The sequence below is a fragment of the Rhinichthys klamathensis genome, unplaced genomic scaffold, assembly GCF_029890125.1.
Source record: "Rhinichthys klamathensis goyatoka isolate OS25496 unplaced genomic scaffold, OSU_Roscu_1.1 h1tg000461l_1, whole genome shotgun sequence".
Lineage (NCBI taxonomy): Eukaryota > Metazoa > Chordata > Actinopteri > Cypriniformes > Leuciscidae > Rhinichthys > Rhinichthys klamathensis.
The window spans coordinates 900,054-924,305 of NW_026606950.1; the positions used below are offsets into that span (position 1 = coordinate 900,054).

The window sequence follows — 24,252 nt, forward strand, 5'->3', positions numbered from 1 at the left end:
TCCTTTCTGTACAAATTAGCATGATTTCCCCTTAAGTCTGAGGACAAAACTTGACAAGGAGAAAAAATATAGACAGAAATATAACTGAACACTTAACAGAAGGGAAAAGTGGTTTGTGTAGTGTCAAAGAAAATCTGAAATGTTAATTGTTACAGGTTTGTGTCATAAGCCCTGAAAAACTAAAATATTGATAATGAAATGGAAATTTTGCAACAAAAGAACAAGTGGGTCTACAATTCTAGCCCAAAATATTCAGGATTATACGACATTTAAAAAACAAACAAAATCTAGACACTTGCATGGATGTAGTATATACAAAATGTAAAAGCTCTGCCATAAATGTTTGTGTTATTACTTTATAATTAGACGATGGATGCTGAGGTAGTGCATTGATTGCTGTTGCTCTGTTCCCATGTTGGTCCCAGTATCTAGGTGTCTTGAAAGGACATTACAAAGGCCCCATATTTTGCATCCAGAAATCCACTGAACAAAGCCACATGTCTGACAAGGTCCCTCCACAAAGCACTTGTTTTTGTTTTTTTGTATGCATGTAGTCCAAACCACAGTCTATTTTTCCTCCGTGTGTCTCCGGATTGTGTGGAATTTACCTGTGGGATCTGGAATGTACCATTTGTCCCAAATGTCAGAAAAAGAGGAGGTTCTTCCCCACGGTTTATAATGTCCGTTCCAATGGAGAAGTTTAGCAGCCTTCACAAACTGAGCCGAATACCGATTCCCCGCTCCTGTCGCCCCTAGAAACGTAAAGATCAGAATTAAAAACTATTGGTCACGAAGAGATTCGGAAAGCTGCTTTACATTATGAACCTGGGCCCGTATTCATAAAGAATCTAAATTCTAAGAAAATTCTTAGAAATGTGGGTGTTTACTCTTAAAATTAAAGAACAAAATCCTAGTAAAAAGTAATTCAGAAAGTATCTTAACCCTTAAGTGTCACCGGCGGGCCCAAATCCATTACATTTTTAAAACGGTAATATCCTATTCTAAACCTAAACTAATCTTGACAAACTATATTTCATTTAAAAGCTTACAATCTCTAGTTTCCATATTTGGTGATTTTCAAAATAAATAACAGAGGAGCCGTAATTGATCAATTTGCAACAAGTATATTTTCATACTCCTAAGGCGTGTTTAGACCTTTATTTTGAAATAGTGATGAACATGAAAGAAGGGTAGAAACCACATCAGTTTGTTTTCATGCCAAGAGTTCAAAAGATAGCATCCATTCAATTTTAGAAAAAAAGTCTGAATTTTTTTTTAATGTAAAGAAAATTATAGATTCACCATTTGTGATGTGGCAGGAAGCTATAACGCACATATTTGTTCTTTTTATGTGTTTCTTAGAGGTTGAATTCATTTCAAAATCTGCCAAACTTCTCATATTACTTCTGAATAGGATCTCTACTTCATAAATTGTATGAAAACTGTGGAAATAATGGTTCTTATCACTAGCCTCGTGAGACCATCCTGATCTCGCGAGCTTTCAAGGTTTCACTCGCAGATCAGTCTGGATACTTTCCGTTAAAGAAAATTTGGGAGCAGTTCACCAAACGAACGTCCAATCAGCGTTGGCTTTGAGGCGGGTTGAGGTGTGACGCAACGAGAAGCGCGTCAGTTCAGTCTAAAGAACATGTCGGCTTCAGCGGATGAAACTAGCATCAGCGTGGCTATCGAGCAAGTTTTATCGGAATTACAGAGTATTTCTTCACTGAAAGAAGAGCAAAACACTGCTCTGGAGGCTTTTCTCAGAGGAAAAGATACGCTCTGTTAGTACGTCATATGCTTCGTTGATCTGATTGGTTGATTTGGCCCGTCTATCACCAACATAGGCCAATCAGCTAACCAGTATTTTCGCCCCTTACCAAAACTACTTCAACGGAAGGTTTCCAGATGGATATGCGGAGCAAATCCATCTGGCGGAGTCAGGTTATCTTATCACTCAAAACACATATGGAAATGGCGGCGCCCTTATATGGGCAGTAATGGAGTCTGGTTGTCATCTAGTGGAAGCGTTCGGTACTGCGCCCAAACAAAATCTCACTGAAAGCTCATTTAAGATATCAACCTAAAATTTAAAACACAACTTGTTCAGATTTTTGGCTTTTTTTTTTCTTTTTGCAGTTTTAGTCACCCAGGTTTTGAAAATATATATTTTATATAAAAAATGAATAATTAATTTTTACATTGTACTTTTTCATAAAATTCAAACGTCTATAATTTTTTTTCTTTTTCACTTTCTTAATTTATTTCACTTCTACAAAAATCTGCCAAACGTCTTCTTTAAAACTAGACCAGCCTTACGTCTATATTCCAAAGCATTCTTGAATTACAACCATTTAAAGCAGCACTAAGTAGGAATTCCATTTTTGTCAAACAGCGACCCCTAGAGTCGCTGTGGAGCACTTGTACTGTCGTGAATAGCACTCACGGCCGGATCCCCTCCCCCTGTACACCGGTACCTGTTCAGTAGGATGGACGCTGTAACGAGTGGAAATAAGGTATGGCCCCTTTAAGAGCTGCGCGCGCCCTGTTTAACTGTCGGCAGTCTGTATTGTATGTGCGTCTCGAACACCACATGTATACGGCGCCGGGTTGCTCATTTTATCAGATCTGTTTTTTGCTGTAAAGCAATTCGTTACCTCGCGAGACCTGATTTCACACGATACTTCCTAACACTGAGGCCGGCGCCCCTCCGGCCCAAAGTTGCAAGGGTGGTTTTGCGGCTCACAGGCACCAGGGGGTGCGAGACGACCACTAGTCAACACGAAATCAGTAATATAAACATTACAATGACTCCAAAGCTGTTCAGTTAAGGTAAAAAAGTTACTTAGTTCACCTTTAAAGGGGTCATATAATGCCATTTTTGTACAAGCTAATATGATTCTTTAGGGTCTAAATTAAAAGTTTGTAATATACTTTAATTAAAAATTCTCATTAGTATTGTAAGAAAACACTTATTTTAACTGGTCAAAAACAGCTCTGTTTTCAGCATGCCGTTTCAGTGCATATGCCTTTAAATGATAATGAGCTTTGCTCACCCCGCCTCTCTGTTCTGTGCGTACACCGTTTGTAACACAATAACAAAATAACCATAACGCGTTGTTCAGTATAAACGTGGAATTATGAATTATATTGAGAATGTCGTACATAGAAAACATGCCGTAATGTACCCTGAGTGTAAACCTTAGACGCATTCATCGTGAAGCGTGCAGCTAGCGATTTGCAAAGATTAATATAAAGTTTAATAAAACGTTTCACTCACTTCCGTTCTTCTGGAGGTTCAGCAGGAACACGAATATCTGGTACCGATCCTTTATTCATGAGCAGCTTCTTAGCAAATCCAGCTTTATACTGATCCTCGTTTATAAAGCAGTCTGGTGTGTGAAATGATTCGCACAAACATGAGAGCATTGGCGTTGCTCGTGGGGAATATTCCCTTCGAAAACAAACTCAGCCACTGCGTCTTCAGCGGTTCGGATTTAGGAAAATTAAAATGACTGTGTTCGTTATTACACCCAAGAACAGAACACCACAATCGCTTAGACGCCATTCTGCTCATAGACAGAGCTCCAGCATATCAACAATGACCGCGCCGGTCCGCGCAGACTATGATTGACAGCTGGCTCACGAGCGAGGGCGGGTCTGTGTTGAAACACTCCCGTCAATCAACAGTCGTGGGAGGGGCTTCCGTTTTATTGACGTCACAAAAACGAACGGCTTGATTTGAGGCAGGGGAAAACATATAAGGAGATTAAAACAAAAACACTGGATGGATTTTTATCATTATATGTTGGTTGTGTACAGGCACTGCCAACACACATTTCAGTACAATCAACTTGTAAAAGTGCATGTACCATTATATGACCCCTTTAAGTTCGAAATGTGCATTTTCACGATCTTCAAAAAAAGGGGGGTGACACTTAACAGGTTAAAAGAGGTCTTAAGGTCAAAGTTGTTAGGAGTACGGACGAGGACTTAAGAGTTTCTTTAGCAGAGGAGAAATGGCAGAAAGACGAAGAGGGACAATGGATGACAGTGAGTTAATAAGACGCTATAGATTGACACCCGGCCCGAATGTTCCTTTAAGGATGGCCTTGTGTTCATCCACTAACTGGGCTCACAGTAAACACTGTTCCTCTGTCCAGCTTTCTCGTCCTTCTTGGTTTTGATTCCATGTTTGTTACATTAAAACCAACATTCAAACCAGCACTTAAATAGACATGCCAGCAATCAGTGTAATTGGAAAGAGTGGAACAATTTTTATCATTCTAAGCCAATCAAATACCATATAGGAAATTAACAGCATGGTAAAAAAAAAAAAAAAAGGATTTATATACACATATATAATGTGTGTGTGTGAGAGAACGGTCAAATAGGAAAAATTACGCATGTAATTTCAAAGTGAAGGCTTAGAATAGACCCTATACTTAAATCACTCTTTTTTTTCCTTCTTGGACAACCAACCAATCACAGTCTTCAAAAGATTGTGTCATACATAGCAACAGGGTCAGCCCCGCCTCCTCACTAAGATGAGAGTTGTCTCTTTTTCTTACTCAGAGTTGCTCTTAGATCGGTCCCGAATCGCTCTTGAGCTAAGAGTCCTACGTAAAAGTTTTTAAGCTAAATTAAGAGTTTTCTGAGTCTTTATGAATACGGGCCCTGAGCCTCAATGACTTGCTTACCGAGATGTCGGACGTGCCACATGGGATCGATGTTCGAGTGGTGCTTGTAGAAGACGATGAGCATAGGAGGCGTTGTGATGCTGTCCGCTAAAGTCTTACTGTAAAGATCCTCTCTAAAGCAAAATGACCACACAAAACATTAGCGGCCTGGACCGAGACGTCTTAGGTGATGTGAACAGATTAAACACTGGAAACAGATTTTACTCCAGTTCTTTGCCTTGCAACACACAACAGCTGCCCTTAAAGGGGTGGTTCAGGATTTTGGACATCGGGCCTCATTTCCAAGTTAGCCTTAGTGTTATTTAGCAGTGGAGACAGTTTTCAACAAATTTCATCCAGTCGTTCCAGTTGCATAGTTCGCCGGTGCTAGGCTAGCGCGAGTCAACGGTAACTGCTAGCCTGCCATTAAAAACAGTTTTACCCACTCCACAGTTCACCAAACACAAATATAATTATAACGCCAGACTATCGATGTAAATGTCTGTTAAGAGAATAATGTTAGAAATCAAACTACTCTTGCATCTCAGTAGCCGCGTTTCCACTGTCGGGCCAGGGCCGGGCCGTGCTAGTGCGTGCCAGGGCCAGTCGCGTTTCCACTTTCACTTCCGGGGCTTGATCGGGGCTTACTCGGGGCCAACGGCCAGGATTTCTGGCCCGTCGAATACCTTGGGCCAAAGCGGGCCAGCTCGGGCTAGAGGAGTGGTTACGAACAGAGGCGGGGATTACCTGAGTCGAGAGACAGGAGCGCCGAATGATTCTGTCAGCATTAAAGACTTTTAAAATAATTTAACTCACTTTCATGTTTGAATGCCTTCTGTTTGTGATCCGATGTGGATTATGATCACCGTTAAAGATAGAAAAAATGTATAGGCCTACGCGATGCAAAAGACTATGCGCGTTGCATTACCATAGTAAACATAGTAGCTAAGATCCGCATGGTAAAAAAAACATGGTGAACGCTTGAAGAAATCAGACCAATCTTAAAGGCTATCACAATCATGTTTTTATTTGATCTGTCAGTAGCATACGTCTCGTCTCTTTATACCGGACTATCATAAAATAAAGCAACTTTTTTTTCGGGAGCTTTCTGTTTATCTGACTGAAAATATCTGTAGCCTACTGGGAGTTGAGAAAGTGCTAAAGCTCATCAGGTCGTATTTTTGGTAGCATATATTTGTAGAAATTATCTTTCTTTCTAAATGTGATGTAAATATGTCCTGTAACTAGCCTACCAAATAAACAGAAACAGACGCGACTGAAGAAGTAAGCGTGTCCTCTTTCTTTTGTGAAACCTAATGGTAATTTATTTCTGTGTGACTAATGTGCAATTTTGACACATTAATTCATGATCAATATATCACTTTTTATTGTAAACCTGTGGTAAAACATCGATCCTTGGGTTTTAAATATTCAAGTAAACAACACAAATTTCAGCAAACGGTCGCTTTTATCATGTTTGTTTTGCAATGCACGCTGTTTCCAGTGATTTATTTCTGATTAGTTTTCTGATAAAACTTCCATTTGTTGGTGAAATGATGGGTTAGTGTGACGTTGTTCCAGAGAGGTGTGTTTTAGTGAAGCGCTGTGGAGCTTCTGGCCTGACAGTGGAAACGCAGGCCCGGTGCTACTGGCCCGAGGCTATTAGCCCGGCACGGCCCGTTTAAAGCCCTGGCCCACACTGGCCCGACAGTGGAAACACGGCTAATGATCGCATTACATTTACAGGAACTAGTTTCTCAGCGGCGGCGGAATTTTACTTTGCTCCGGTTAGTAGTGCTGCGCCGAAAAGTACCGGTTGCCTAGGTAACTTAATATCACTCCGCCGCGGCTGTAGACTGCGCTAATAAATACAGGGAACAAAGTATAACTATTGCAATGCAATGAAAGGGTAGTTTGATTTCTAACATTATTCTCTCAACAGACATTTACATCGTTAGTCTGGCGTTATAATTGATCTGCTTTTGGTGAACTGTGGAGTGGGTAAAGCTGTTTTTAATGGCAGGCTAGCAGTTACCGTTGACTCGCGCTAGCCTAGCACCGGCGAACTATGCAACTGGAACGACTGGATGAATTTTTTTAAACTGTCTCCACTGATAAATAACACTAAGGCTAACTTGGAAATGAGGCCCGATGTCCAAAATCCTGAACCGCCCCTTTAACATTTTAGGAATGAATGATATAATAAAGCAGAACGCAACACAAGTAATAAAACATGAAACTGACTTAGCATTGTGCTGCATCCAGAACTCGAGCTGGCTGGTGATGTTCTGCTGCTTCCACTCAGTCAAATTGGCCACAAAGACTCCAGGGTTGAACGAGCAAGTGTTTGCTCTCATTCCCAGCTTCTTGATCGCCTCTTTCTTGAAGTCCAGAAAACCAATATAGCTGTTCTGCAGCAGGCAAAACAAATGAGCAAATCCATGTAAATAAATGGAATATGTGTTCTGCAAACCTTTTTTGAATTGGGGCTGGATGAATAATTTTATACCACAATATAGAAAATAAATGGTTTATATATTCAAAAACCATGTCTATATTTGGATAAACAAGTTTCACATTCCTCCGTGTCTCTTTGTCATCCCACTGCTAATCCAGGCAGTTTAGAAGATCATTAGAGAATAATCCTACCTGATTTCCAGCTCCTCTGACCATGCCTTTAGAGGAGGACGAGTCGCAGTCCTCGGAGAACGCTGCTGCGTGTCCAAACTTAAGACTGGTGTCGAAAAGCTCCCGAATGTCCCCTGAACCATAGAAAAGAAGACAATTAGCACTTATTGCTGTATTTGAATCAAAATCACACAGTACCATACCTCTGCAGTATATATATACGATGCATACTTATACAGAAAGTGCGTTTTATATGTGTGAAATATGCAGATGACGTACATGTAATAGGATGTGCAGTATAAAACCAAAGACAACTGTATTCCACAATACAATGAACTTTACCTTTCATTTCCAATGTGACAAATAAATCGGATTTGAATACATTTGAGCATTTTATAAACAAAATAACCATTTTCACACCACATATAAGTTATATATAACAAACTGATATATATATATATGATATAACTGGATGCCACTTTAAATTAAAATCATTTAGAATTAAAAATGTAATATTACAGAGTGGTGCAGGGATGAGGTCAACACCTGGAAGACTAATTCGCCAATGTTTTTTTTTTAAGGGTTTTTATGATGGGGTTTTTCAAAGTAAAATAAGGTCTGTTTTAAACATAAGTTTACTATATTTGGACGTTTTGTTCTACACCATAAATGACACACCCGTATTGAAAACGCAAAGTTTGAAACTGTTATTTTTATATTAAAAAATATTATGTTTCTAATAAGTAACTAGATGAGAATGTTTGGTGTGTGAGTATGGGCGTCGGCACCATGGTATATGTGAGGGACAAGACCCACCCACTTTTTAAGACCAATGATATTGGACCCACTCACCTTTCCTGTCTCTAATTCAGCGCATATGTCTGCTCACTTTTCAGTCACTTGCAGTGATCTAATTGATTACTATTCCCATCTTAATAACGCCGTTGCCGCCAAAAAATGCGTTACTATATTTGATAGGGCTGTGTAACGGATACACCAAACCCACATTTCGGTTTGTATAACGATTTTTGACACAGAATTCGATACAAACCTCGATGCTTTTGGGGGTGTGGTGACGCGGTGTGACACGTTCATGTAACATGTAAGGGTGGCGCTGCCAATAAAGCACCTAAAAGCTGTCACAAAGAACCGGCAAAAGTAATGATTATGAATATGTCAAATATAGCAAGGAGACATTTTAATTGTATATTAATAAACACGTGTTTTTGTGTGTGTCGGCTGCAAAAATGAAGTTGACGATGCTGACTGCGATCTTTGCAGTAGTGATGTACGTCGTAGAACAAAACTTTTCCAGAAGAAGTGCCTTGAATATTCTTTTCTACAAATACAAGTTTGAAACCCAACCAAAGAGCACCTTCTGGGATTACTTAAAGGTCCCTCCAGCAAGCAGCGCTCCAAGATGATTCCATACGCTGATTTCACGCAGCCGCCATTTTGAAATCGAACCCCGGAAGTACAGATATAACAATGCCTTGGACTACCAACCTGAAGCTGCTGCCGCGATTTACACGGATGGATGTTAATATCCAATATAGGATATGTCTATAGGTCGTTGCAATATAGGATATGTCTATAGTTCGTTCCAATATAGGATATGTCTATAGGTCGTTCCAATATAGGATATGTCTATAGTTCGTTCCTGCTTCTTTTTTTACGTTCTGAATTACATATATACAAAAAATAATTTTATTTATAAATGAATTTCACTGTATATAGTCTAAAGTACGAAAGAAATGTATGTACATTTTTAGAATAACTAATTTCTACATTAAACACAACAATACGCCATCGCATTCGCGACTCTCCTATGATTAATCGCGACTCTGCGTGAAATCAGCGTATTGATAGATAAATCCTAATTAAAGTTAAAAAAGTAATTCGGTCAAGAGCAGCGAGTGATTTTCTCTTTGTCTTTTGCTCTTTGTTTAACATTAATGACACAGACAGCAGGTTTATTAAACCGGCTGTCGCTTTAAGACCTAGTCCACGGATTCAATATACTGATATACTTGCTTCTTTCCCCCCAACTGTTTATGATCACTCATAATAAAAAAAAATATATATATATATAAAAAAAAAAAAAAAACTCAATTGACTCTTCGCCAAGCCCCGCCCTCCCTAGTTACTGTTGCTACGCCTGTCAAGCTTTCGCGCCTGGTACGTCACCGCTGTCAGACATTCCCAATGAGATAATTAGTCATTTTTGGCGAACATGTGAAATATCTGAGAGAGCAAGACAAAAGGGACTCCAGTATGCATTCGAGGGATATATCCACCACGACATAATATGCAACCGATCAGAGAATAATTTCTTAAAAAATGAAGCTAAAGCCTATAGTCCCAGTGCAAACAGCAACCGCCTCATACGCTGATCATTCACATGGGAAACACACAAATTGAGGAACAGCTATGTTCGTGCACAGCAGGGTAAGTGAAATGTGAAAATAATCTAATAATTATAAATCAAACAGTTTATCCAGATTTATCCATAAATCTTGTGGAATTATTTCCAACTTCCAAGCAATAGGTGTTATTGTTAATCCTGTCGACATGGTTGTGAACGGGGTCTCCCACACTGCTTGATTCACGCCCATTATCTCTCCCCTTGGCTTTTAGATTTTTCGGGAAGGAAAACAATTCCAAACTTTTAGGATACCGGGTATCAGATTTGCACAATCCATACGCACACAACGCTCCTCGCTATTCGTGCGCTATCTGGCTGGCTTTCGGTGTATGCGCTTCGGGTGTGTGCACTTCCGTCGACTGTCCCATCAGGCAGTTCTTAATGTTGAGCCCTGAACGGTTTAGAATATAACACCACAAATAACTATGTTGTTTTGATAAAGTAAGCTGTATTTGGTGTACCCTAAATCAGTGGTTTGGGGTCCGTTAGAGGCCACAGCAAACTTCCAAGGGAGCCTCAAGATTACTTTACAAGCTTAAAGAAAAAAGAATTTAATACCCCCTTCAAATTTTTTTAAATCTTTAAATTTAATACATTTTAGTTACATATTTTAATCTATGGGCACTCCTAATTTCTGTAAATTTAGCAGAAAAGGAGCCTTCACATTTTGTTGTGGACATAATTACTAATTCAATTTAGCAATCAACTATATTTATATTTATATATATTTATATATATAGAGAGAGAGAGGGGCAATGACGGGCGATATTCTCATTCTAGACTGACGTGATTGGACAGATATTTGGATATGCCTGTGGACAATATGTGAATTCTGGGGTTTAAAAATGATAAAACTATGCACTTCACCTTGTACAATTACATCATCATCTAGGTAAATTGCCTTCTCTGCATCTGGCAAGAAAACTGGCATGTAGAATCTGGCGAAGGTCAACTGAAAAATAAAATACATATACAGTTATGATATATAACTGGCATTCACACTTCTATTCAAACAGAAGCACTGGCACTTGATTACCGGCTTCACTGCCTCCACCTTCTGAGGATCATTAGACATTTTCCCTGCCAGGATCTTCGGATCAAAAATGATAATTTTATGTTTCAAGTCAGTCTTACTCAACCAGGTCCTGGAATGAGAAATAATTATGTGTACCGAATCATCACAGCACAGGTAATGAAACACAATATAGTTTGATACAGGGCTTTTCAATCTTTTTACACCTGAAGATTTGCCGTTTTGGTCAATCAGATCACAAGTGGATGATTAATACAGGTGATTAATACACAAATTGATACATTAATACATAATTTTTTCAGGATTCATTGATGAATAAACAGTTACAATTTTTAACATTTAATTTTGAATTTAACAATACTATTACAACTTTACGTTCCTGTTATCTCTGTAAAGCTGCTGTAAAGCTGCTTTGAAACAATTTGTATTGTAAAAGCGCTATATAAATAAAGGTGACTTGACTTAAAAAGATTTTTTTTAAATTAATATTAAGCAGCATTTCCAACATTGATAATAAACCAGCATATTAAAAAGATTTCCAAACTATCATGTGCCACTAAAGACCACAGTAATGATGCTGAAAATTCAGCTTTGCATCACAGAAATGAATTATATTTTAAAGTATATTAAAATAGAAAACCAGTATTTTAAATCGTAATAATATTTTAAACGTTTTTCTGTATTTTTGATGAGCATTAGAGACTTCTTTCAAAAATATTAAAATAGTAATGTTTCCAAACTTTTGACCGGTACTGTATTATTTTTCTGTAAACGTTTTAATGGACCCCAAAGCACTCCCTTGCGGACCCGTTGGTTTAATAAACCCCTGGTTTAATAATGCGATATAGTGTACCTGAGATGAACCACAGACTCATTCAGAGTCACTATGTTGAACACTACATTAGCTTTGCTGTTGCGGTAGATGCTGTTCATGGCGGTGACAGCAGCTCCCAGTCTCTCCTCTGGAGCGGTGATGAGCACTGGGATCTCATCTCCTGTTCTGATGACCTTATGACCCGACAGGAGGTCCGTCTCAAAGGGCAGGACCATCCCGGGCACGGTGTCTGCAAACACAAAGGAAGATCAGTGAGGTGCTGCATTTCAGGGTGCCAAAAACTGTTCAACTTCACCATCTTCATACCTGGATTCTCTTGCTTCAGGAAATCATTGAGATTTAGCAGATTTCGATGCAAAATGATCAAAAAAGCGATGGCAAGCAGCACAAGAATAACCACATTCACTGGAAAAGAGAGGTTATATGTTAAATGATAAAGTTTGAAGAAAGCAATGCTTAACACCTGGTATATATATATTCGAATATACTTACCTCTGCGTACAGTCATGACACTCGAACAAAAGCACTTGAGTTTGAATTCTGAATGAAAACAAACACTAACATGAGTGAGCAGGAAAGAAAACGACAGGCAGACATATTTAACATCAGGTTGAAGCGGAATATAACACAAGAAGGTTAAAAATTAAATCATACAAGTAAAGAAATCCCTGCATATACAAACGAAATGCATTTTAGCAAAGTCCAAAACTGCTCAATCATAAAGCCTTGAAAACTGCAGGTGTGTGTACTAAACCTTTTATTATATCGTCTGGACTCTCTTCGGCTCTTCATCCAAAACGCCAACTCAACATCAACAAGTCCAGCAGTTACCCTTCAGTCCTGCAGTGAACACGCCAGAGCCGAAAAGAGTAGACCTTTCACTGGTTATATAGTATCAGGATAGACAACAGCCTGAGTCGACTGGTGTTTTGAACGAATCTTTTAAGTGAACGAACGAATCAGTCTCGCACACTTCGATTCACTGACTCCCAGACAGATTGCAGCGAGAGCCAATAGCATTCGAGTGCGGTCTGTAAAGAAGCATTTAATTGGCTTGACCCATTGAACGAACACGCCCCCTTCAGTTCACAGAACGAGTCGGTGATTTGAGTCTGATCAGAGCGCCGGTTTCCTTCGCAAACTTTTGCGAAGGAAAAGAATTGTTCAACAATTCAAAAACATTTGAATTGCCAAACAATTAAAAAACAATCCTTTTTGAATTGTTTGTGTAAATGTGTATGTCTTTAATTTAATGTTATTAATGCTTCGGCAACGTAAATACTTATTTTTTGCCATGGCAATAAAGCCACTTGAAACGGAATCTAAATCACTGAACAAGACATCTTCCATGAAACTGAATGAACTGATATTGTATCGCTTAATACAAAATAAAACATAACAAGACTCGTTTCGGCCATGACTCTGTGCATTTAAAGTAAAGAATGAATTAAAAAGTCACTGACTCGAAAACTTTTGCTTTTTGCCATCTTCTGGTGTAACAACGCAACTTACAGTTTTTTTGACCACTTACAAAATCAAAGAACAATTCAGAATGAAATGAAATGATACAAAGTCATTGAGATGAATCAAAATCCTTACGTTCCCTTATGGATTACAGATCTGATCGTTCCAGCGGCTGATGACGTACTTCAACACGCCCTTGACCATAAATGGTCTGAAATTTGCGTCTGGCATACCGCCTGATTAAAAACATAATTTTTTCTTTTAATTTAGAATTCCACTGAGACAGCGTTTGAAAGCTTATCATCCTATTATTTAAGCCACATCTGCACCGAGAGATCACAAGAGGTATTTTTCTCTGATCTGTGCAGAATGGAAGCATTTTAGCCGGTCGATGTTTTTAAGGGGTCCTCCTGCGGATCTCTACGTACACACTTTCAAACAGGAAACCAAACCATCACTCTCTTCTGAATAAAATTATCTAGCAGCTTTATTTTGTTATTTCAAAATGCTTTCAATGTTTAAATCCATTCCGACACACATGGTAAGCCTTCCTGTGATGGTAAGCATGCACGTGTTTATATTGTGAGTTCAGTGGTGTTGTTTAGAGCAGTTTTAAAACACTGACATATGTTGTTAGCAGCTAACGCATTAGCGACGCTCCTGTGTAAATATTAAATTATATCAAATAAAACGTTGGTTTTGCTGCTGTAATAAGCACAATGACACCAATTAGCTAGTGCTGGTGTTTGAACGAAATGTATAAATCTAGTGTGCACTCAACAGCTTTGCGAGTCAGGTTATTAATTTGTCAGTAATTGTTGATGTAAGTTAACGTTTATGAAAAAAATATTTCTTACTAGACTCACTGTATTGATCCACATATTTATGACGTAATTCGTTAAATGTATTTTGCGGTTGAAATGTGCCCAAGTATTTATTTACACTAATATTTGAAATATGTTATTAGTAGCCTATTTATTGCATAACCTATTCCAAGAGAAAGTGTCTTATGCATTATAATCTACAGTTCTAACGTTTCTAATACAACACATTCCTGATGGCTTGCTTGTGTATAATTCATCACACAAACATGAGTATTCATATATTCACACTGATTATTTGCAGGACTATAAGGGACAGAAACTTGCCGAGCAAATTTTCCAAGGAATCATTCTGGTGTCAGCGGTAAGTAACAACACCTTGTAAAGCCATCTCAACATTGTCATCTCTCCTCTGCCTCACGTCTTTCATCTCGCAGGTGATCGGCTTCATCTATGGATTATTTATTCAGCAGTTTGGGTGGACGGTTTACATAATGTTGGCTGGATTCTCCGTCTCCTGTCTGGTATGTCACAAGACTTCTGTTTGCTTGATGTAAAGTTTTCGTGTGTAATTCTGGCCGTCCTGTTCTTCAGCTCACCCTGCCGCCCTGGCCGATGTACAGAAGAAACCCTCTGAGCTGGCAGCCGGCCGTGCCCGAGACATCCGGAGAAAACCGTGACAAACCTCAGGAGAATCCGAGTCAGAAGAAGAAGAAGCACAAGTGATGTTAGCTGGGATTTGGCACAGCAAAGCCATATAGATATACAGTAGAAACAAACAATCTATATGAAAACCCATCCATTTTTGTCACCGTTTCAACATTCAATATGTGTAATAAAGAACTGTGTTTGGTTTATTTGTGTGGAACTTTTTTCAATGGAGATGCAAAAGAAAACAGCATTCCTGAAAATGTCATTTATTAAAAATCATTTCTTATTGATTTACATTATTCATCAGCATATAAATATACAGTCCAGAAAATAGGAGAACTATTAAACTATGTTCAATGTCTTGCTCTCAAATTCTACATAGCATAGGTTCACATTTCCAATATAAAATAACGCTTTTGTGAAATTTAAAGGTGCATAATAACATAGCTTTATTGCAGATCTAGTGTTAAGCTCAGTTATATCACTATACATTTACAAAAGTAACAGTGATTGTTGATGGGAGGCTTCAGTGAAGTGTTGCTCCAGCCGGTTGTCAGTAATGGTACATCAGTGTTGCGCATCTGATCCGGCTCAATCTTTGAATGCGACGTCCTCAAAGAACTTCAGCTGTCGCACTTTCACTGCGTACCGCTTGTATTTTTCCTCCCCCATTTGCTCATGCAGTAAATGCTGGATAGAAAGAAAGGAATAGAAATATCAGTCTAACTGCTATTTATTATGTCTTCTTAAACTGCTTTCATGTTGTTGTTTTTTTGCCATTTAGCAAACTGTTTTCTATAAATACATCCCCTTTAGTCAAGTCACCTAGGGCTGCACAATTAATCGAATTTGTAATGGCGATTACAATTATGGATGCCACAATTATGTAATCGTTCAAAGCCACAATTACAAAAAGTCCACTTACATTTTTCTGTGTGCTTAAGATGAGTTTTTTCTTTCTTTCTACAGCTTATGTTAAGGGTATTTTCCCCATTGTTTTAATTTTAGTTAGTGTAACATTATAATACCATGAATATTTTTACTTTGGTTTGGTTTCTTACATTTTTTTTTAAATATTTGACATTTGAGGCTTAATGCTATATAAAAGCAATGAAAATTTTTCAGGAGGAGTTTTCAGTTGGTTTATTTTGATATAACAATATGGCATGCAGTCGCTTCAAACAATGGCATAAAGCTGTTCAAAATATCATTAAATGTAAATTTTGATAATCGCAATTACAATTTCAAGGCAATAATCGACAATTATGATTTTTTTTGTCATAATCGTGCAGCCCTAAGTCACCTACAATACAGATTGTTTCGAAGCATCTTTACAGGGATAAACAGGAAAATAAAGGGTAACCAGTACTCTAACATCAATGGGTCTCATGCACTATTTGCATTGATTATTTAGATTTATATGCACAAGAAATTTGTCTAATTTGTGCATTCTCACATCAATTTGTTCTTAACCTCTATTGTTCATGAATTTAGAGTATTCTAAATGATTCCCCAAACCACTTACACATACGCAAACTTCATTTTTAAGGAGAGGAACGTTGAGACTTGAGCTATAATGCACCTTTATAAATAGGATTAAATATATTTAAGATGTATAAAATGTAATCTTAAAGTAACACCAGGGAACTTTTGCTCTCGGGGTGGGGTCCCCCTACAGTTGGGCAGACATGGGGACTTGTGACTTGGTGACTTGGACTCGAGTCGACTCGAGTCGCTATTTTTATGACTTGTGACTTGACTTGACATAAAATGAAATACTTGAGACTTGACTCGGACTTGGAAGTTAAAGACTCGGGACTTGACTTGACTTGAGACACGATGACTTGAATGACTTGAGTGTTAATCACATCATGTTTTCAGTTTGAATATAAAATATATAAATTATTTAAAAAACAAACAAGTTGATCCAGCTGGAGCGCAGGCTGAGAATAGCGTTGTCATGACTGGATCACGACACTATCATCAGTCATGCGTACCTTACGCACACCACGCCCACTTAGATCTTACATCAAAATGTCGGCCGGAGGGGTACCGAGGGTCATCGCTTTCGGCTTCAAGAATTATTCACAAGATGGCAAAAGACGAACAGCGCTTTGCAAGACATGCAACATTAACATTGCGGGCAGCCAGACGACAACCTCATATTTCGTCCGTCATTTGAAGAGCCATTCTGCCCAGTAAGTGCTTGTCAATTTGTTAATGTTATCTGGTTAGTTGGTAGTTAGCTAATGTAATAATAGCTAAAGTAGCCATAACCCTTTCACAAGTAAGTTTAAACTATTCTAACTGATCCCCCAGCGTGAGGTTTTCTAGGCGACCGTTATTTAGAACCTGTCACTCACTTTAATGTTTCCATGGTGACGCGTCATTGCTTGTCACGTGACACAGCGCAACCATAACACAGCGCTGAATGAATGATCATTGATGATCTGCTTTTATGTCATTTTTCCTGTTTTATTCAAAATGTTCACAAATGTATTAGCTATAACATGAAACACTGATATTCCGATTGTCAAATATGTGGAAGTGGATGTGTTTTGTTGTTTAAATGCCTGTATATCATCGCATAGTTGAGCTGTATGTGCGAATGGGTGGCGCCATGTTAGTTTACAACACGTCAATTTCTCAACTTCTCACAAAATACATGAAAGTAAGTGACCGGTGAACTGGGAGAAGAATAGTGTAAAATGTAAATCTATTTACACAATGTGTATCGGATATGAATAAAACGTGTCGTCTTATTATAATGGAAAGGATTATTACTGACGCTTCCATAGACATCAGTGTGTACATTTTTTTTGCTAGTAGGCCTACTTATGTGTATTTAAATGTCTGAAACCTAAAATAAAAATTATGTGGTTGAAAACACTGATTAGTTGTTATGTATGACAGCACTGAGAGCGTATGTCTCTGGCTCAGTGCCAGCCAACGCACGTTTGAATTCATTGATATATACACGAAGCAGAATAGTGGGTCATATGTCTAATGGTTTTTGAAAACTTAAGGCTTTCTTCTTCATAAAAGTAGTCGGACATCATCACATTTTTGTATACATTTTTATTTCTTTAAATTAGTAAGCTACAGGACACTGACTTTCAAAACATGACCTGCGCGAAAGAGAAAAGTGAATGAATGTGTCATTATACCTAAATGCACTTCCGAATGCGCCTCTGTTCATTTCAAACCAAACTGGTTTGAAAAGATCAAATTCTGCAGGTAAGATAAAAATTCTGCAGGTAAATTTACAATAATAAGGTGACTTGACTTGACCTACTACAGGACTTGACTTGAATTGACTTGACATAGCCTGTGACTTGACTTGACTTGACTTGCCCAGGAAAAAAATACTTGGGACTTACTTGAGACTTGAAGGTTAAGACTTGAGACTTACTTGAGACTTGCACATGTGTGACTTGGTCCCATCTCTGCAGTTGGGAAACAGTATTGTCCTCTAGACCTCTACTACTGTCTAAACTCTGTCATCCTACATGCACGTGCATTTGTTGACAACCAATAATGTTGATCCTCGTTCTGCCTTTAACGCGATCACTTTCTCTTTTTCTCTTTTTGCTTTGCTCCGATAAAACCTTTGCTTTCTTGTTTTTCTGTGCTGCTTCGGCCATGACTATAACATTTGGCTCGCATGTCCGATTTTAAGGAAGTGGGGGTGGTGGTGGAAGTGACGTATATGCCGTAAAGCAGTCGAATTTTGTAGTTCTCTTTGTTCGCCGGTTACTACCCGAAACCTGAAGTTTAAAAGTACGATTAAAAACGCTACAGACCCCGTCAGACTATGGCAGACGTGTCATTCAACCTATTGTAAGTCGATGTACCATCACAAGAGACTTGGAAATATATTATGAAGGTTGAAAAGTAACCGAGTGCTGCTTTAAGGCCCCCCAGAGTATGTAATTTGTGTGTACGTGTGGTGTACTGTACTGCACTGTATCAAAAATGTTGAATACATTATACACAACAACAGTTAATGATGAATCATGATTTGTTTGTAAACATCATTTTCAATGGCGTATTGATTCTGATGTCTTTCTAAAGTACAGTGAGTCAAAGGTCTGCTCAAGCTCAAGGACTTTAGCAAAGAGTATAGAAGAACAAGAGGCGAAACTCCGATGCTTTTTTGGTAACAGCCACTAGGTGGCGCTTCGGTAGCGCGGCATGAGCGCGGCCGCCATTTTGGGGTGAAGATACTGGACAAACTCACTGTTGCGCACCCAAAATCAGAGAATCTCCCAGCCAAATCAGAAGGGCAATAGAAAATTTCTTAAATTAAGCCATCAGTAAATTTTGTTCACTTGGTACACCTACAGTAAATGCTGTATTGTCTTGTATATGTATTTTTTTTTTAATCAGTTGTGGAATCCAATCATTAAATACACATTATTTGAGGTAATTTTTTCTTGCTATTTTGAGTATCTCCATTTTATACAACTTTACATATTTACTACTATTATTAGTTACCAACTCCACTAGGCCTGAAATATATTTTGTACGTTTAATCCGCTGGATCATGCTACAAACATGATGATCTTACAGAACATGATGCATTGCTGTGTCTGTTATCCTATAATTGCCACTTTTGGACAGTGGCTGTGTTTTTTTGTTTACATAGTCTTGCTTTAACGCTCATAAATATAAGATAGTACTGCAAAAAAACAGTCTATTGCTGTTATATGTCCAACATTCCCAATTATCTGATATAGCATGTCCTTTACTTAATTGTATATGTTGGTATTAATTCAGTGTTTGTAATGCTAATACTAAAGGTTTTGTGGGGAAAAGTAGAAGACTTGTCTAAGTCTGTGAAATAAACTGTTAAAAGGGATTTAATGATCACTAGTGATTGTACGTGGATTTGATCTTTAATGTACTTTTTTTTTACCAAGCAGCTGATATTGCCATAGCGACAGCAAGAAGCTAGTGGATAGTGATGGGAAGTCCGGCTCTTTTCAAAGAATCGGCGAACTCGTTTGCGAACGACACATCACTAGTGGACTGCCGAGTCGCTTTCACCCCAAGATGGCGGACACGTAGCGCTGGTGTTGCAATGGAACGTTCTATTGGCTTTCATTTCTTGTCAATATACGTTCTCTGACTTTAGCTAACTTACCTCTCTCTTAACTTCCTCCTCTTCCTGCATGATGTCCAGGACTCTGTCCAACAGCTTCACACCGAGTGCTTTAACCACATCTGTTCGCAAGTGCTCAATCACTCTCCTGACCTTTGCTGGACCCGTGCTGTCATCTACGTACAGAAAATTAGGAATATAACGATGGATTCTGTCGCCAGACTAGTGTACTGTACTAAAAAATGAAGAATTACTCAATTCACATTTGTTCAAAAATATTTAACATTTGCAATTTTCTGTTTTAAAGGAATTTGAAGATGTGTTGATGTTACTGAAAACAAAAATACGAGTAAGGCGAGTTACCTAACGAGAAGCCACTGATTTGGAAATCCCCCTGTCCCTCTCTGGATTTCCCATGAAGCATCAGGGTGTCCCTGTACTTCCTGTTTAGTTTGAACTCAGGTAGTGATACATCTCTGGCATCCATGTGTAACGTCTGAGTCATCATTTGAACCAAGTCTTGCATCTCACTGGTCTCACACTTTCTGTATAAAAACATAATTAATAAAAATTGGCCTTTAGTCACTGTTATAGGCAGTAAACAATGCGAAGAACACATATATGTTTACATGACGCATACATAACCAGAATTTTGAAACATAAATCTAGCCAGTTATGTCTTATTAGAGTGCAAATTAGTGTGAGGTCTTACCGTTCTCTGTAGTCCCCCTCTGAGCGTTCAGTGGAGCTGGTGGAGGAACTACACTCGTCTTCATCAGACTGAGACACAAAGACAAACAAAACAGTTCAGGTCAGATCCCTTTTGACCAACTAGCTGAGGTCTTGGATTCTAAGGTGATGATACATAACATTGAGATGATGTCATAGAGCAGTGGGATACGTAAGGTGACAGAGGGGTACGTGTTGTGAAGAAACCATTAAAACTGAGCATGTATTTATAGATTTATAACAGCCAAAATGCTGTAACAGGTCGAATACATGCCATCCAATCAAATTACCTCATGTTTTGCGGTCAAACGGACTGCATCCACACAAGCAGCGAGCATATGCTTCCGTACGGCTGCGTGCAGCGACTGAGGCCGTAGCAAATTACACTACATTACTGCTGTTCTCGACCATGTACCAGTTTGTGAAAGTGGGGATTTAGCACTTTTAGCACAGAGCAAATTATAGACACAGGCTGTGCATGGAGATCGATTAAAGGCACAATATGTAGTTTTTTTTCGCCACAAGAGGGCGCAGTTTCCAACAATAACACAGGCGTAGGTTGATGACGCAGTGATGAGCTGAATGATGGGACTTGCTGATGGATCTAATAATGTTTATGGATGAGTGCAAACATTCATGTTTTTTAACATTACAGTGGTATGAAGCAGGTCGCGATTGCTAAAGAGACAGATATCACACGCGACTCCCGCGGATATAAAGGAATAAGGACATTTAATTCTACCGAACTACCCGCGAGTGCTGGATTACTCACACAGGTCAGTTTATTAGACGAATTAAACTTGTGAGGTAACGCAGCGCTGCTTCACTTGGTCTAACGTTATACTTTCACACTAAACGGCATTTTAATGTGTGTTGAAAGTTATAATGTTATACTACGTGTTAGTTCGTTTGCTATACGAAACTAGCAGTAAGCTAGATCAACATTAGAATGACATCCTGACCATATTCTAACATTTCATCATGTTGAGCTAACGTTATATAACATTGATTTGTTTTATGTACATTTGCTCACCTGTCTAATAAAGCTGTCGTGACTCGTGAAGCTCTGTCGAGTCCGAGTTAGTCGCGGACGCTAGCTCTCGGCATCTCAAAAACGCCACGCTGATATTGATCCTCATTTTAGTTCTCCTTGTTTGTCCCAAAGTCTGCTCGCCATGGTCTATGTTTGAAAGAAACAAGAACTGCGCGGCGCTAAACGCTACGCACTACGCAGTTGTCCACGTCTGTCGCCATGGTTACGTCATGGATATGGCAGTATGAGCGGGAACCGAGGATAGCGCGGATATTGCGTAATTTTTTCCGGGACGGCCACTTATTTAAAATTGGAATTTCTCTGAAAATAAAAAATCTTTGGAGACTTTTGGGATATTGTAAGTACACAACTGCAGGAAATATATCACACTGTGCAAGTGATTTTTGGATATTTTATTACAAAATTCTTACATATTGTACCTTTAAGACTCAAACTCTCTTCAATACAAAAACATACTTCTTGTTTTTAATGTTTATAATCTATTATACGAGAAAGAATGCAATTTTTCCCAAATTCCCACACGACTGCAAATGTGACTGATTTTTTACAAAAAGTTAAACAAACAAAAGTGTAATATTAAAACAGGATTGTTTGCACTATTTTGCCAAAAAATAATAGTTTCAACGAAAGCCACAGCAGAACTGAAACACACAGCGCTTTTTCATGAACGAATCGGGAGTCAATGATTCAATGATTCGTTCATAAATACAGCCACTTGATTCTTCACTGAATGACTCGACTCACTCATTAAGACCTACTGGTGGTTGTAGTTTAATATTTAAAAGTATCACTTCATTTTTACCATCACTGCATATTTCTCTATTGGCCCTCAATGGAAAAGGTGGTTTGACACGGAAATGTTTGGGAACCAGAACCGCTCAGAGTATATTTATTTAAAGTCAACATGAAACGGGTTTGATAACATGGGGAATTTAAAGGGATAGTTCACCACAAAATGAAACTTTAGTCATCATTTACTCACCCTCATGTTGTTCCAAACCTATATGAATTTCTTATATAGAAGATCTGACATAATAATATATAAGATCATATGAAGAATTTTGGGAACCATTGAATGGATTTTTTTTTATTAATACCCCACAGAAGAAAGGATTTTGATTTTTGGGTGAACTATGCCTTTAAGCAAGGACTCTGCTTCTGTCTAAATGGTCTTATACCGCAAGTATGAAGGAAGTGTATGGTGTTTGAAAGACCGTTTTGAGTCGAGGAGGAAAAATTAGACTTACCTTTTTTGTTTCCCAGGTTGTGCTGGCAGGTCTCGGGCAGTGTAGCTGGTCTGTCTGCTTGCGGTCTAATGAGGGGACATCACAAGCTGCCCTTTTGACAGCGGACACTGCTTCAAAGAAAAGAAACTAAGGAATCATATTCATTGAAAGTGTTCTAAATCTCCTTTTATCTGCATTCATGTATGCAGCACCTGTGGGCTTTGATCATAGTGGGCGGCTCTACAGCCCCTCATGCATGCTAATGGACACGCGCAGAAACGTCTCGCTTTGATCCGCCAATAATGCCCTTAAAGGGGTGGTTCAGGATTTTGGACAACGGGCCTCATTTCCAAGTTAGCTTTGGTGTTATTTATCAGTGGAGACAGTTTTAAAACAGTTCTAAAAATTTTCATCCAGTCGTTCCAGTTGCATAGTTCGCCGGTGCTAGGCTAGCGCGAGTCAACGGTATTAAAAATTAATACGCCATTAAAAACAGTTTTATCCACTCCACAGTTCACCAAATGCAAATTCATTATAACACCAGACTATCGATGTAAATGTCTGTTGAGAGAATAATGTTAGAAATCAAACTACTCTTGCATCTCAATGATCGCAATACATTTACAGGAACTAGTTTCTCAGCGGCGGCAGAATTTTACTTTGCTCCGGTTAGTAGCACTGCGCCGAAAAGTAAACACAGAACCGAAGCGCACTACAGTCGGGACTACCTCTCTCTCCCCTCTCTCTCTCTCTCTCTCTCTCTCTCTCTCTCTCCTCTCTCTTCTCTCTCTCTTTCTCTCTTTCTCTCTCTTCTCTCTCTCTCCTCTCTCCTCTCTCTCTCTCATCTCTCTCTCTCTCTCTCTCTCTCTCTCTCTTCTCTCTCTCTCTCTCTCTCTCTCTCTCTCTTCTCTCTCTCTCTCTCTCTCTCTCTCTCTCTCTCTCTCTCTCTCTCTCTCTCTCTCTCTCTCTCTCAATTCAATTCAAATAGCTTTATTGGCATGGTGAAAGAAATCTTTACATTGCCAAAGCACCCATAACACTATACAATACAAACAAATAAATAAATAATTATAAATAAAAATTAAAATAAATTAATAATAATAATAATAAAAATCTTCAAACTTCTAGTATTTATCTCAGTGTCTCTAGGCATACAGTTGGTAGCTCTGTCCTGCCGGAGGCTCTCTCTTCGTGACAGGACCTCACATATCTGGCAGCCAGGTTTGAGCTCGCTGGGCTTTCTCCTAGCAGGAGTGGGAGTTTGTCCATATTCGATTTTTGGGGGAAGTCCTTCTGGTAGGTTGTGAAAAGGGGATAGAAAGTGTCCCTAATGTTTTTATATTTGGGGCAGGATGTCAAGAAGTGCAGTTCTGTTTCCACCTGATTCTCTGTGCAGTGAGGGCACAGTCGCTCTTCCCTCGGCAGCCAGGTCTGCCTGTGTGTGTGTGTGTGTGTGTGTGTGTGTGTGTGTGTGTGTGTGTGTGTGTGTGTGTGTGTGTGTGTGTGTGTGTGTGTGTGTGTGTGTGTGCAGTGAGGGCACAGTCGCTCTTCCTTCGGCAGCCAGGTCTGCCTGTGTCGGCCTGTCTCGATGCTCAGACTGTGT

At 38.9% G+C, this 24,252-nt stretch overlaps 3 protein-coding genes across 4 annotated transcripts in view; 1 reads left to right on the forward strand and 2 right to left on the reverse strand.

The window, feature by feature from the left end:
• Positions 1 to 565: 565 nt before the first annotated feature.
• Positions 566 to 12,498, reverse strand: glt8d1 (glycosyltransferase 8 domain containing 1). Its single transcript, XM_056236685.1, has 10 exons — positions 12,355 to 12,498; positions 12,093 to 12,140; positions 11,907 to 12,005; positions 11,619 to 11,829; positions 10,769 to 10,877; positions 10,600 to 10,684; positions 7,329 to 7,441; positions 6,924 to 7,090; positions 4,701 to 4,813; positions 566 to 752 (listed from the first exon to the last, which is right to left on the reverse strand). Exons 2-10 carry the CDS (start codon positions 12,106 to 12,108, stop codon positions 568 to 570), a joined length of 1,098 nt encoding a protein of 365 aa, XP_056092660.1. The 5' UTR covers positions 12,109 to 12,140; positions 12,355 to 12,498; the 3' UTR covers positions 566 to 567.
• Positions 12,499 to 13,453: 955 nt separating this feature from the next.
• spcs1 (signal peptidase complex subunit 1) lies at positions 13,454 to 14,742 on the forward strand. 2 transcript variants are annotated; one of them, XM_056236687.1, is made up of 4 exons: positions 13,454 to 13,605; positions 14,190 to 14,249; positions 14,323 to 14,409; positions 14,480 to 14,742. In XM_056236687.1, exons 1-4 carry the CDS (start codon positions 13,570 to 13,572, stop codon positions 14,609 to 14,611), a joined length of 315 nt encoding a protein of 104 aa, XP_056092662.1. In that variant the 5' UTR covers positions 13,454 to 13,569; the 3' UTR covers positions 14,612 to 14,742. The 2 variants fall into 2 exon arrangements, with proteins under 2 accessions (XP_056092662.1, XP_056092661.1); XM_056236686.1 differs by having other exon boundaries at positions 13,465 to 13,623.
• Positions 14,743 to 15,116: 374 nt separating this feature from the next.
• nek4 (NIMA-related kinase 4) overlaps positions 15,117 to 24,252 on the reverse strand; it is a 32,935-nt gene continuing 23,799 nt past the window's right edge. Inside the window, exons 12-16 of the mRNA XM_056236704.1 lie at positions 22,602 to 22,780; positions 20,353 to 20,444; positions 20,004 to 20,185; positions 19,683 to 19,816; positions 15,117 to 15,226 (exon numbers count right to left, since the gene is read on the reverse strand). Of these exons, the coding sequence (XP_056092679.1) occupies positions 15,128 to 15,226; positions 19,683 to 19,816; positions 20,004 to 20,185; positions 20,353 to 20,444; positions 22,602 to 22,780 (686 nt within the window). The 3' untranslated portion in view covers positions 15,117 to 15,127. The remainder of the gene's footprint in view (positions 15,227 to 19,682; positions 19,817 to 20,003; positions 20,186 to 20,352; positions 20,445 to 22,601; positions 22,781 to 24,252) is intronic.

Bases quoted from the DNA above. Each gene is read 5' to 3' on its own strand.
- glt8d1 (XM_056236685.1), bottom strand. The intron at 10,878-11,618 runs GTACACTATATC...TTCTCATTCCAG, and splicing joins GAGTCTGTGGTTCATCTCAG to GACCTGGTTGAGTAAGACTG. The intron at 10,685-10,768 runs GTAATCAAGTGC...TTTATTTTTCAG, and splicing joins AGGTGGAGGCAGTGAAGCCG to TTGACCTTCGCCAGATTCTA.
- spcs1 (XM_056236686.1), top strand. From the start codon at position 13,570: ATGCTTTCAATGTTTAAATCCATTCCGACACACATGGTAAGCCTTCCT. The intron at 13,624-14,189 runs GTAAGCATGCAC...GATTATTTGCAG, and splicing joins TGGTAAGCCTTCCTGTGATG to GACTATAAGGGACAGAAACT. The intron at 14,250-14,322 runs GTAAGTAACAAC...TTCATCTCGCAG, and splicing joins GAATCATTCTGGTGTCAGCG to GTGATCGGCTTCATCTATGG.